Here is a 15309-nt window from a genome sequence, read left to right on the forward strand (position 1 = left end):
CTTGAAATAGATCTATACTAGTCTTCCTTTATTTATTTATCAGCACAAATAAAAACACAAATATAACAAAGGCAACAGTAAAAATATTGGGTTTCTGTCTGGATGGACTCTTGTGACGAGCCTAATGACAGAGAGTGGAAGTGTGACCTTCCTCCCACACTTGGGCATACCAGGGGTTGTGACTTTAAGTATATACCTCCCACCCTGGCTGGCTGATAAAAGGAGTCGTTCTCTGTAGCTCAAATGGTTAACTCCCTGCCTTGGAGGCAATAGAGCACAGGTTCGAATCCCAGTAAGGATATGGCTAGCTGATGAGAGCTAAATAGCTTGAAATAGATCTATACTAGTCTTCCTTTATTTATTTATCAGCACAAATAAAAACACAAATATAACAAAGGCAACAGTAAAAATATTGGGTTTCTGTCTGGATGGACTCTTGTGACGAGCCTAATGACAGAGAGTGGAAGTGTGACCTTCCTCCCACACTTGGGCATACCAGGGGTTGTGACTTTAAGTATATACCTCCCACCCTGGCTGGCTGATAAAAGGAGTCGTTCTCTGTAGCTCAAATGGTTAACTCCCTGCCTTGGAGGCAATAGAGCACAGGTTCGAATCCCAGTAAGGATATGGCTAGCTGATGAGAGCTAAATAGCTTGAAATAGATCTATACTAGTCTTCCTTTATTTATTTATCAGCACAAATAAAAACACAAATATAACAAAGGCAACAGTAAAAATATTGGGTTTCTGTCTGGATGGACTCTTGTGACGAGCCTAATGACAGAGAGTGGAAGTGTGACCTTCCTCCCACACTTGGGCATACCAGGGGTTGTGACTTTAAGTATATACCTCCCACCCTGGCTGGCTGATAAAAGGAGTCGTTCTCTGTAGCTCAAATGGTTAACTCCCTGCCTTGGAGGCAATAGAGCACAGGTTCGAATCCCAGTAAGGATATGGCTAGCTGATGAGAGCTAAATAGCTTGAAATAGATCTATACTAGTCTTCCTTTATTTATTTATCAGCACAAATAAAAACACAAATATAACAAAGGCAACAGTAAAAATATTGGGTTTCTGTCTGGATGGACTCTTGTGACGAGCCTAATGACAGAGAGTGGAAGTGTGACCTTCCTCCCACACTTGGGCATACCAGGGGTTGTGACTTTAAGTATATACCTCCCACCCTGGCTGGCTGATAAAAGGAGTCGTTCTCTGTAGCTCAAATGGTTAACTCCCTGCCTTGGAGGCAATAGAGCACAGGTTCGAATCCCAGTAAGGATATGGCTAGCTGATGAGAGCTAAATAGCTTGAAATAGATCTATACTAGTCTTCCTTTATTTATTTATCAGCACAAATAAAAACACACATATATATATATATATATATATATATATATATATATATATATATATATATATATATATATATATATATATATATATATATATATATATATATATATATATATATATATATATATATATATATATATATATTTAAAGTCACAACCCCTGGTATGCCCACGTGTGGGAGGAAGGTCACACTTCCACTCTCCACTAGTCTTCCTTTATTTATTTATCAGCACAAATAATATATATATATATATATATATATATATATATATATATATATATATATATATATATATATATATATATATATATATATATATATATATAGCATATATATATATATATAGCATATATATATATATAGCATATATATATATATAGTATATATATATAGTTTATATAGATAGATAGATATAGCTAGAGATAGATAGTTATAGATATAGCTAGGTAGATATAGCTAGAGATAGATAGAGATAGATATAGTTATAGATAGATAGATATAGATAGATATAAGATAGATAGATATAGATAGATATAGATATATAGACAGATATAGATGGATAGATAGATAGATAGATAGAGATAGAGAGATAGAGAGATAGAGAGAGATAGAGAGAGATAGAGAGAGATAGAGAGAGATAGAGAGAGATAGAGAGAGAGAGAGAGAGAGAGAGAGAGAGAGAGAGAGAGAGAGAGAGAGAGAGAGAGAGAGAGAGAGAGAGAGAGTGAGTTTAGTGAGCCAGTCTGGTCTAGTATCTTGTCTAGTCTAGCACCAGGCTAAAAACCAGGAGTCAGTGAGTTCTAGCCCTGCCTTATGTCTATGGAGATTCCCAGGCATTGAAGACATTTCACTTCTCATTCAAGAAGTTTCTTCCGCTCTAGATGGTGGGGAATGGAAGGATTTATTTGCAGAGGATGCAAAGGACCAGCTGTCTGCAAGGAGTATAAATCCTTCCATTCCTCACTCTCCAGTCAGAGCTGAAGAACCTTCTTGGATGAGAAGCGAAACGTCTTCAAAGAAAAACCAGAAAGTCCGATTGCCTCTTGAAAAAAACCTACCTTTAGGATAGCCCTGCCTTAGCTGTGAAAGCCAGCTGGGTGAGTTTGGGCCAGTCAATCGTTCTCAGTCCAACTCAACTCACGGGTGAGTTGTTGTTGTTGTTGTTGTTGTGGGGGAAATAGATGGAGGAAGGAGTATGCAATATGTTTTGCTGCCTTGTTTATATAAAAAAATATTATAGGCAGGACATAAAAAAATAAAAATAGTAAAATTTTACAGCATAACTAAAACAGATGTTAACAACTATTTAAAGTTGCAGATTATTTTAGTGAATTAAAATTCTCTGCTTGGGTTTTCCATTCCTTTGAAAGATTTATATAATGCAGACTTACCAGAGTTCCAGTTTGACCCTCCTGCCATCTAACAGAATTGTTGTGGTTTTGTAATCAATTCCTGCAATGAAAAGAATAAAATAGGGTTCCATAAATAATGGCATATGGAGATATTTAATACCACGCTGTTGTCAGTGAGATGGTACTTTAGTATGTAAGGGGGAAAAAAGTTGTTGCTTTGAGAGGCTTAGTATACCTAAGTCAAGGGGACAAAGTTTGCCACGATCACGTATTCCCACATATTTAGCAGAATGAGAATGAAGTTATCAACACTAAACCAAAACCTTTGGTGTCCTGCTGCAGAACCGTTTCAGTAATGTTAGAGATCTGCACATTTGTACTAATAGTTTCTACTAGTCACCTCTGTTTCTACCCCTCTGAATATTTAATCGGCACAGTTCTTAGTAAAAATAGGTCTATTGGACAGATTCAATATTTTGTTAATTGGCTACTTTAAGGTACCCACATTCTGCCTTCCAGGAGATCAAGAAACATTTCTTTCAGACAATTTAAACCTTTAATTAATTAATGTCAATTGGATCAAGTAATACCGTTTACAGACTGGGTGATTTGATTGACATTTTGCATCATGCCAAGATAGCCACGGGCTGCATAAGGTTTGAGGAATTAAAGGACAAGTAACTTTGGCTAAGGAAAATAAACAGTTTTCAGTGTTTTGATTTCCAACCTGAACTTTTCAACTTGGTGACTCTAATCTCATTTTAGCATCTTACTAGTACAATTCAGGACACAACCTGCTCACAGGGCACACTTAAGTATCTTCTATTAGTACATATTACTATGGGCATCCCATGTTAGGGGCTAGTACTATTGTTCAGCTTTCTAGAAATCAGCCTATATTTCTGGAGAGTTTCTGGCAGCAAGCCCACTAATAAAATCCAATCACTATCTTCCTTAGTATTACTATTCTTCTCATCCTTCCCATTACCTATCTCTTTCCACTTATGACTATAACCTTGTTGCTTGTATTTTTATTATTTTTATTGTTTTATTTAGTTTCCTAATATGATATTGGTTGCTTATTTAGTATCCTATGACTATCACTAAGTATTGTATCTTATGATTCTTAATGAATGTATTTATTCTACCGTATGTACCCCGAGAGCTTATGCATCGAAGACAATTCCTTGTGTGTCCAATCACACTTGGCCAATAAAGAATTCTATTCTATTCTATTCTCTTCTCCTCTCGTCCAGTCCAGTCCAGTCCAGATTTCTATTCTATTCTAATTCTATTCCATTCCATATTTCTATTCTATTCCTGATATTCTATTCTATCCTAATTTCATTCTATTCTATTCTATTATGTTATGTTCTATTCTTATTCTATTCTATTCCTGATTCTCTACTCTATTCTATTCCTAATTCTCTACTCTATTCTATTCCTGATTCTCTATTCTATTCTATTCCTGATTCTCTATTCTATTCTAGATTCCCTAGCCTATCCTAATTTCATTCTATTATATTCTATTTTGTTCTCTTCTCTTCTATCCTAATTTCATTCTATTCTACTCTAGTCTGTTCTATTCTATTCTTATTCTATTCTATTCCTGATTCTCTATCTTATCTTATCCGATCCTATCCTATCCTAATTTCATTCTATCCTATCCTATCCTATCCTATCCTATCCTATCCTATCCTATCCTATCCTATCCCACTCAAAACAACCTTTAATATTTTTCTCCCCTACCCAGGAAGTCACTGAAAAACCAACAGCTATTCAGAGGAAGGAAGTGAAGACATTCCAAGCCGCATTACTAAATCTGTTATGTCAACCTTATTTCATCCACTGCAGCCTTCCTTTACAATCCTTCCTTCACAATCAGCTAACCACGAAGTTGATTGTTTCATTGAAACACTCAAGCCCAGTGTGCTGCACTTCAATGAAATGATAAATGCTGCCAGAAAATAATCCATGCAATTACAGGTAGTCCTCGATTTTTGACCACAATTGGGGCTAAAATTTCTATTGCTTATTAAATGACCATTTTACCACCATTCTTTCAACAGTTGTTAAGTGAAGCACTGCAGTTAGTATTTAACAAGGTTGTTAAGTGAACCTGGCTTCCTGATTGACTTTACTCATCGGAAGGTCACAAAAGGGGATCACAAAACTCCAACCATCATTAATATGAGTCAGTTGCCAATTGGTCAAATTTTGATCATGTGACCATGGGATTTGATTTGATTAAGTTTGTATGCCGCCCTATTCCCGAGAGACTCAGGGCGGCTAACAATAAAAAGGGAGGGAATATAAAAAAATAAAATAAAAAACAACAATTTAAAATTCTACAACAGCCGTAACCTCAAATGGGGCTGGATAGTTCAACAGCCTCAGGCCTGCCGGAACAGCCAGGTCTTAACTGCTTTGCGGAAGGCCGGAAGGGTGGTAAGGGTCCGGATCTCCACAGGGAGATTGTTCCAGAGGGCCGGAGCAGCCACAGAGAAGGCCCTCCCCCGGGGAATCGCCAGCCGACATTGGCTGGCAGATGGAATTCGGAGGAGGCCTAGTCTGTGAGGTCTAATAGGTCTTTGGGAGGTGACTGGCAGGAGGCGGTCTCTCAAGTACCCAGGTCCGATACCATGTAGGGCTTTAAAAGTAACGACTAGCACCTTGAAGCGTGTCCGGAGACCAATGGGAAGCCAGTGCAGCTCGCGGAGGATAGGTGTGACGTGGGTGTACCGAGGTGCACCCACAATCGGTCGCGCGGCTGCGTTCTGGACAAGCTGAAGTCTTCGAACAAGGGCAGCCCCATGTAGAGTGGGGATGCCTCAATGGTCCTAAATGTGTAAACAGTCATAAATCACTCTTTTCAATGCTATTGTAACTTTGAACGGTCATTAAATGAATGGTTGTAAGTTGAGGATTACCTGCATGTTTTAAGAGCTGTCTGTCTGATCAGTTCACTTGTGCCAAGCAAGGCCTTCATAAAATTCACTGCTACACTGAATATCCTTAAAAAAAAACCAATCTATCTGCCTTCCAATTCCTTTAATTTGCAATTTAGAATGCAGCAATTCCTTTAATTTGAAGGAAGCTATTTCAACGTTTTTCATTATGCCAATGCAAACAAAACAACAGAGTTAGAAGGGACCTTTAGAGGTCTTCTAGTCCTAGCCCCTGCTTAGGCAGGGAACCCTGCACCCTTTCAGACAAATGGTTGTCCAATCTCTTCTTTAAAAACTTCCAGTGTTGGAGCATTTACAACTTCTGGAGGGAAGCCATTCCACGAATTAATTGCTCTCACTGTCAGGAAATTCCTCCTTAGTTCTAGGTTGCTTCTCTCCTTGATTAGTTTCCACCTATTGCTTCTTGTTCTACCCTCAGATGCTTTGGAGAATAGTTTAACTCCCTCTTTCATCGCTTCTTGTAGGTGCTTTGGAGAACAGGCTGACCCCCTCTATTCTTTGTGCTAGCCCCTCAAATATTGGAAGACTGCTATCATGTCTCCTCTAGTCCTTCTTTTCACTAAACTAGACATACCCAGTTCCTGCAACCATTCTTCATATGTTTTAGCTTCCAGCCTCCTAATCATCTTTGTTCTGTTCTCTGCACTCTTTCTAGAGTCTCTGCATCTTTTTCATATCGCAGCGACCAAAAACTGGATTCAAGATTCCAAGTGTGGCCTTACCAAGTCCTTATAAAATGGTATCAACACTTCACATGACCTTGAATATCTGAATAGGTTGACCCTCCCTCTTCCTTTGGGGCTGCCCCTCAAATATTAGAACCCTGCTATCATACCCCGCCCCCCCCCCAATCCTTCTTTTCCTTAAACTAGACAATAGGCAGCTATTTATATGTTTCAAATCCCCAGACACTCACTGCAGCCATGCCATCAACACCCCTGTCTGGGTTAGCCTCACATATTGCAATCGCTGGCAGCTACAGGAAACATTGCAGAGGGTGTGAAAAAAATAACCCAAGACTTTTGTCGCTTTGGCAAGTCTGCACAGTGCTAACGGGGGGGGGGGGGATGACACTTTCAAAAAAAGTCAGATCTCAGGGAAATATAGAAGCTGTTATCCCGTTTCATACAACACAATAGCAAAGTTGGAAGGGACCTTGGAGGTCTTCTAGTCCAACCCCCTGCCTAGGCAGGAAATCCTATACCATTTCAGTCAAATGGCTATCCAACATCTTCTTAAAGACTTCCAGTGTTGGGGCATTCACAACTTCTGGAGGCAAGCTTGTTTTCACAGTCAGGAAATTTCTCCTTAGTTCTAGGTTGCTTCTCTCCTTGATTAGTTTCCACCCATTGCTTCTTGTTCTTCCCTCAGGTGCTTTGGAGAATAGCTTGACTCCCTCTCCTTTGTGGCAACCCCTGAGATATTGGAATACTGTTATCCTGTCTTCTCTGGTCCTTCTTTTCATTAAACTAGACATACCCAGTTCCTGCAACCGTTCTTCATATGTTTTAGCCGCCAGTCCCCTAATCCTCTTTGTTGCTCTTCTCTGCACTCTTTCTAGAGTCTCCACATCTTTTTTACATCGTGGCGACCAAAACTGAATGCAGGATTCCAAGTGTGGCCTTACCAAGGCCTTATAAAGTGGTATTAACACTTCACGTGATCTTGATTCATTTTATAGTAGCTTTTCTCCACCCCCAGAAGCTTTTCTATATCAGGGACTGATGGATTTTTCCCCTTTTTATTTTTTAATCCTTTACTTTGGCACAATCTCCTCCCCGCACCCACCCCACCCCATTGCAGGCAACAGCTCTGCGTTTCAAGCTCACTCCCTTGATGATTTGCACACCACTGCAATTTTTAAGATTGCAACGGCACCTATTTTAATCCTATTACAAATCAAGGAGCCCTTTCCAACACCAAGTCTTTCATTACAGCTGCTGTTTGTGTTTGAAATCCTATCAGGCCCGTTCAGACAAGTTGCCAAAGCAGAGAACTGGGCTGTCCAAAATATGCTTGATAAAACATTGAAGCAATCGAGGCGGATTTAACCTGACTTTACCGCTAGAGGGCGCTGCAGCATAAAAGCTTCTAAAGTTTGTTCTTATTTGAATACAAAATAAAAAACAATTTGTAAAATTTTAAGAACAACAATTTGACACAAAATTAAAAGCAGGAAAGATAAACATAGCATGTATGCTGTGTTTATTTTTCCTGTTTCTAATTTTGTATCTTCTCTTTTTGTTAAACTGAAACAAGATTGTATTTTATCTTATAACTGTATCCATATTGAAGAGAATTGGAAGTAGCTTTTTAAAAAAATGTTATTTTTTGGTGGGGGATTTATGCCACTTTTTCAACTTCCCTTATTGCCCCCCTCTCCCGGTTTTCCCCTTTATATTGTAATTTTGCATAATAACTTTATTTTTGAAAATGAATAAAGTTCTTTTAAAAAAATCCAATCACACACCACCATTGCTACAGGGAAAACTCCAGGTGAAAAACTCTCTTAACAAAAATCTTGCTTAGAGTTTGGATTCAATTGTGGTTGTAAGTCGAGGACTACCTACATTATAAGGTAATGAATAGCAGTAGGCTTTGTACTATTCGCTTTGTTGTAACCCGGCAAACCAAAATCAATACTTGTGTTATAAAACAATCTCCTGCCACTGGATAATTCCTTCTATTAGGTGTTAAAAAGATGCCAGAAAAGGAAAGTTGACTCTCAAATAAATCATCAAAGCGATAAAAAAGGAATGTTTCAAGTCCAATAGATACTTGCAGAGATATTCAGTGAAACAGACTATTGAAATATTGGGAGTACTTATGGAATAGACAGATTTTAAGACGAACCTAGAACCTGTGAGCCACACGTGGCAAACAGCCCTCTCTGCAGGCACACCAGCTGTCACCCCAGCACAGCTCCACTGCGCATGCGCCTTCCGCCAGCCAGCCTTCGGATCTCTACTGTGCATGCGTGGGTGGGGGGGGCAGGATTCATGCACCGGGGGGATGCTAGCATTGCATTTTGGGACCTTGTACGGCGCCCCTGCGCCCCGTTTTGGTTTCCAGGTTGGTGCAGGAGGCTTTCCAGGCCCAAAATGAGGTGTGGGGGTGTGGCCCCCTGCAACAACCTGGAAGCAAAAAATGGGCAAGGGTGGGCATGCATGGGAGGTCACGCACACATGCCTGAGGGGGCGCATGGACATGCGTAGGGGGTGGGGCACACCTGGGGCGGCACATGTGCATGCATGGATGGGGCATGGGGGCACGCATTGCATTATGGACGCAGGTGCGCTCTTGCGCACGCTTGGGCTTTCAGCACACAATGACAAAAGGTTAGCCATCACTGCTTTGTTGTCAATTATAGCATGATCTTCGCAGAAAGAATAATTTTCTTGATTCCCAGCTATGCCAGGCTTATAGCTTGACCTCAAAGAAATCGTGCCTAAGTAATACATCTTAAAAACATTATTGTATGAGCACAAGTTATCTGACCCTCTTAAAATCTTGGCAGCAGTTCAGCTCCTGTTTTAAGGGCTAACAAGGCCTACCACAAGCAATGATGGGAAGGGGCTTAATTCTGATCCTGATTATCACTAGAAACAGACGTTAAGGACATTATAATCCTACCCTGAAAACTGCTGATAAATCTTTCTCCTGTGTTCATGGTTTTTTTTTTTTAAATGGCATTAATACTTTGGATCAACTCACTCTTAATTAGACTTTTAAAACATTGTTAATTAGTTTTTAATATTTTCCAGGAAAAAAAAGATCTGGGATTCCTTAAAATCCGTTCTAGTTTTTACAATTTGGACACTCTAAATTACTAATATTATTGGGAAAAAAGGTTTTGAGGTGACTAAATTTGAAGTTATTTTTTTTTAATGTACGATGGAAAAGTAGTAGCAAAATATAAGAAAATGCAGTAAGCAATTTGGAATGAAGAAATGGAACATTCCGTTTTAACAAACAATCCAAATAGGGTTTTTCTTTTTAAAGCAATGTCAAATTAACATCTTGTTGTCTTAAGGCACAATTAATAATAATAATAATAAAAACCCTGGCTTTTTTGGACAACCAGATGGGTGGAAAAGGTTTTGTTTTAACTTCTGTATGTTGGAAATGTAATATTTTAGAAAGCACAATGACTCCATGTTGGACTTCATCAAGTTATTAATAGGGCTCGGGGAGGTGGGGGAGAAACAAGTAAGGGTTAAACATGGCAGTGTATTATTAAATTGTATCTCCCCAAATTGGCAACTACTGAAGAAATTTGTAATTGCTGTGGGGGACTGAGTAAAGATTGCTTTACACTGGCAGAAAGATATTGAAAGTCTAAAACAGTGTTTCTCAACCTTGGCAACTTGAAGATGTCCGGACTTCAACTCCCAGAATTCCCCAGCCAGCGGATGCTGGCTGGGGAATTCTGGGAGTTGAAGTCCGGACATCTTCAAGTTGCCAAGGTTGAGAAACACTGGTCTAAAATCAATTGTCAGGCCTGCAGTTATATTCCTTTTAGGATCTTTGGCCTGCCACACTCTCTATTATTTTACTATGCTGTTTCAGTAGTGGGGTAATTGGGAGGGGGAATAGGAAGGAGTAGAATGTGTTGTTGTCAAAATAAAACATTCCTTTCAAGAAGCCCAAGGTCATCCTTTGTCTCCGCACCTCTGCGCCTGACCGGAACTGGATGGGTGGAAATGCCAGCATGGCAGTAGAAGATTGGACCATGTGATGGACTTGTAGGTGTGGGGCAAGAGGATGAACTTTCAACTGGGTGGGAAACCCAGGAAGCTTTCAGATTCAGGTATTCCACAGTTTGTACCAACATGTCTCTCTTATTAAATTGGAACTTTGATGGAAGCTATGCCTTGAACTCTGATTTAATTCTGGATGATATTTGGAACGCTGTCATCAATATCTTCGGAGGGGGGATATGTGTCCATTTTCAACACGGATCAATCGGACGATCAACATTAGTCTACATCAGGGTGAAGCCCCAGTCCATGCCAGCCACTGGTCTACACGAGCAAGCGAAGCGCCACCCGTGGGATTGCAGGCAGCACATGAAACCACACAGCCTTCGATCCATGGAAAAAAACTCTCTCCACGGAAGCAGTCCCCTGGTGCCCAAAAGGTTGTGAGCAATTGCTCTATATCAGTGTTTCTCAACCATGTCAACTTGAAGATGTCTGGACTTCAACTCCCAGAATTCTGGGAGTTGAAGTTCAGACATCTTCAATTTGACAAGGTTGAGAAACACTGCTCTATAGGGATCAAAGTTAAGCAATAGCAACAGCACTTAAGACTTATATACCACTTTACAGAGTGCTTTACAGAGTCAGCCTCTGGCCCCATACAATCTGGGTCCTCATTTTACCCACCTCGGAAGGATGGAAGGCTGAGTCAATCTTTAGACAGCCAGGATCGAACTCCAGACTGTGGGCAGAGTCAGTCTCCAATACCACATTCTAACCATCACGCCACCAGGGCTTCTATTGCAACATCCAAACAACCACAGCAATAGCAATAGCGTTTAGACTTATATACTGCTTCACAGTCTTTTACAGCCCTCTCTAAGCGGTTTACAGAGTCAGCATACTACCTCCCACAATCTGGGTCCTCATTTTACCCATTTCAGAAGGGTGGAGGGCTGAGTCAACCTTGAGCCGGTCAGGCTTGAACTCCTGGTTGTGGGTAGAGTTTGCCTGCAATGCCGCACCTTAACCACTGGGCCACCATGGCTGTGTTTAATCTGTTGTTTAAAACTTGAGGTTTTTTTGTTTCGCATACATTTATTTCAACAGCTATTTATTTCCGGTTTATTTTTTGTTTGCATTTTTCATCTCACTTTCCACCCCCAAAAGGCTGCCTCAATCTGCAGTTTAAAAAACACAGAATACATAAAGGTAAAGGTTCCCCTCACACATATGTGCTAGTCGTTCCCGACTCTAGGGGGCGGTGCTCATCTCTGTTTCAAAGCCGAAGAGCCAGCGCTGTCCGAAGACGTCTCCGTGGTCATGTTACCTTCCCACCAAAGATGGTTCCTATTTTTCTACTTGCATTTTTTACGTGCTTTTGAACTGCTAGGTTGGCAGAAGCTGGGACAAGTCACGGGAGCTCACTCCGTTACGTGGCGCTGGGGATTCGAACCGCCAAACTGCCGACTTTTCTGATCGACAAGCTCAACATCTTAGCCACAGAGCTACCATTCTTATATGTTTAAATCATACATGGCTAGGCATATGCTTTTTTATATATTAATACCTAAAATTAAAAAAAGAATGAAATATTAAACCATATTTCATGCAGCCATCCGGGACATATTTTCCCACATAATGACTGTGTTTTTTTTATAAGGAAATGGATGCTTGCAACATATGAACTGTTAAAGAATGCTTGATCCCTGCGGAACGTGAAACAGGATTTAGAACAACAGGAAGTTGCTTCCATGGAATCTGCACATAGACAAATCTACTCCTTCAGTCCAGAGGCAGCTTAAAGGATCATTCAAATATTTTAATTACATATGCCAAGAGACAGTTGATTAATTCTCTTTGCAGCCTGCATCTATATTCACGCAGAACCATTGATTATGATGAGGTCTGGCTATCCACCCAGCCTCCCCATTTAATCACTGGCTCACAGTTCTCTCTGAAACTAGGGCATAATAATCATACTTTTAAAAAGATGGAGGAAGGGGGGGATGAAACCACAATGAGCTGGCTAAGCTTTTAATTAGCCAAAAGCGCTTCTCCATTGCAAACTCGAATATCGTATTAATTAAGCTACTAAAGTATTTCTCCGGCAGGGCAGCAGACAGTTGCAGACCATGGTTAGACAGTGTTTACTATCTCAGTTAAGATGTGGGTATGGCCCATAGGGACGCGGTGGCTCAGGGGCTAAGACTGAGCTTGTCAATCAGAAAGGTTGGTAGTTTGGCGATTCGAACCCCTAGCGCCTCATAACAGAGTGAGCTCCCGTGACTTGTCCCAGCTTCTGCCAATCTAGCAGTTTGAAAGCACACAAAAAATGCAAGTAGAAAAATAGGAACCACCTTTGGTGGGAAGGGAACAGTGTTCCATGTGCCTTTGGTGTTGAGTCATGCCAGTCTTCAGACAGCGCTGGCTCTTCGGCTTTGAAATGGAGATGAGCACTGCCCCCTAGAGTTGGGAACAACGGGCACATATGTGTGAGGGGAACCTTTCCCTTATGGCCCATAGAGACCGCCTAAAGGGCCTGCCCCCCCAAACCAGGGAAACTGCTTCAACTATCTTGCGTTCCTGAAAATCACAGGTAGTCCTCAACTTACGGCCATTTGTTTAGTGACCGTTCGAAATTACAATGGCACCAAAACAAAAGTGTCTTACGACCATTTTTCACACTTCTGACCGTCGCAGTATCCCCACGGCAATTTGATTAAACCTCCTTGCTTAGACACAGAAATCGGGGTCGTCAGCCGAGGACTGCCTGCCCGGCTACACAACTGAGCCGAAAATTTATGTTGCAAAGCAGAGAGTTGTGAAGTGAATTTTGTCCCATTTTACGACCTCTCTCGCCACGGTTGTTCAGTGAATTACCGCAGTTAAGTTTGTAACACGGTTGTTCATTGAATCTGGCTTTCTCGTTGGCTTTGCTTGTCGGGAGGTTGCAAAAGAGGATCCCAAGGACACTGCCAGCGTCATAAATGTGAGTTGGTTGCTAAGTGTCCAAATTTTATTCCTGCGACCAGGGGGATGCTGCAACGGTTGTAAGTGTGGAAGAACGGTTATAAATCACTTTGCCGTGGTAACTTTGAGGGGTCACTAAATTAACAGATTAACAGAGTTGGAAGGGACCTTGTAGGACATCTAGTCCAACCCCCCTAAGTAAGAGACCCTACACCATTTCTGATGGGTAGGAGTCCGGTCTCTTCTTGAAAGCTTCTAGTGATGAAGCTCCCACAACGTCTGAAGGCAACTTCTGTTCCTTTGGTTGATTGTTCTCATTGTCCGGAAATTCCTCCTTATTTCCAGGTTGAATCTCTCCTTGTTCAGTTCCCATCCATTATTCCTTTGCATGCTTTGGAAAATAGCTTGAGCCCCTCCTCTCTGTGGCAGCCCCTCAAATATTGGAAGACTGCTATCCTGTCTCCCCTGGTAACTTCTCTTCCCTAGACTAGCCGTTCCCAGTTCCTGCAACCGTTCTCCGTATGTTTTAGCCTCCTGTCCCTTAATCACCTTGGTTGCTCTTGGATGAATTGTCGTAAGTCGAAGGGAAGATGGCTGTGAAATCTTTCTCATTATGTTGAGTTGGTCCCAAGATTTGTTGCAGGGGAGAAAGAGTTAAAGAGCCCCATCTGGAAAAGGGCCTTTACATAATGAACCTTGAGGCTTCTAAATCTTCATTCAGCAGTTATGTACCCCATAGGAGTTCTACTCCAGGCAATGGACAAGTGATTTATATTCCTGGTACCCACAACTCGTATATTCACAGATGAGGTCCACTTAAGTTTTCCATCCCTAATCATTCAATCTCATATGTAGGAGCCTTTGACAAACTCGGCTTCCCTCGGTATTAGCTCTTCATTTAACAGCATCTGCCCAACTATCACAGGCAGTCCTGGACTTACCACCACTAGCTTAGTGTCCATTTGAAATGACTACAGACTTAAAATAACTTTATTGTCACTTTATATGTACAGTGATCGGCATGTATTAAAATGAAATTTCGTTGCTTGCAGCTTGCTCAAAGGGTCACCGCCTCCAATATATACTACATAAAGGTAAGGTAAAGGTTCCCCTCGCGCATACGTGCTATGCATTCCCAACTCTAGGGGGCGGTACTCATTTCTGTTTCAAAGCCGAAGAGCCAGCGCTGTCCGAAGACGTCTCCGTGGTCATGTGGCCGGCATGACTCAACGCTGAAGGCGTACGGAACGCTGTTCCCTTCCCACCAAAGGTGGTTCCTATTTTTCTACTTGCATTTTTTTAACCTGCTTTTGAACTGCTAGGTTGGCAGAAGCGGGGGACAAGTCACGGGAGCTCACTTCGTTATGCAGCATTGGGGATTCAAACCGCTGAACTGCCAACCTTTCTGATCGACAAACTCTGTGTCTTAGCCATTGAGCCACCGCATCCCTTATATACTACAGAAAAACGACCGAAATATAAATAAATAAATAATTATAAATAGACCCACATATGTTATATGACACAGAGAAACAACAAAGTCCAGTTCGGATGTATGCATGTACATGGCGAGAAAAATGGGGGGGGGGGGGGGAACCAACAACCGTATTGTGTGAATGGCGCTGAAAAAAATGACCGTTTTTCACACATTCGACCGTTGTAGTTTCCGAAGATCAAAATTCAGAAGCTTGTCAACTGGTTCATATTTATGATGGCTGCACTGTCCCTGGAATCATGGGAATCCCCTTTTGCGACCCCCTGGACAACCAAAGTCAATGGGGAAGCCGGATTCACTTCATAGCCATGTTAACTAACAACTGCAGTGATTCACTTAACAGCAGTAGTTCGTAAAATGGGTCAAAACTCAATAACTGTCTGATTTAGCAATGGAAATTTTGAGCTCAATTGGGGACGTAAGTCGAGGACTGAGGCAGGACGGCTTCTGACTCTCCTTCTCCGAAAAA

General features: G+C 41.2%; 1 protein-coding gene across 1 annotated transcript in view; it reads right to left on the reverse strand.

Moving 5' to 3' along the window:
• Positions 1 to 15309, reverse strand: part of RAB40C (RAB40C, member RAS oncogene family) — a 43145-nt gene that overhangs the window by 13462 nt on the left and 14374 nt on the right. The window contains exon 2 of the mRNA XM_087728523.1: positions 2743 to 2803. Coding sequence (XP_087584649.1) covers positions 2743 to 2803 — 61 coding nt within the window. The remainder of the gene's footprint in view (positions 1 to 2742; positions 2804 to 15309) is intronic.

The sequence above is a fragment of the Thamnophis sirtalis genome, unplaced genomic scaffold (assembly GCF_051295495.1).
Source record: "Thamnophis sirtalis isolate CommonGarterSnake01/CBP01778 unplaced genomic scaffold, rThaSir2_p1.2 scaffold_14, whole genome shotgun sequence".
NCBI classification, from domain to species: domain Eukaryota; kingdom Metazoa; phylum Chordata; class Lepidosauria; order Squamata; family Natricidae; genus Thamnophis; species Thamnophis sirtalis.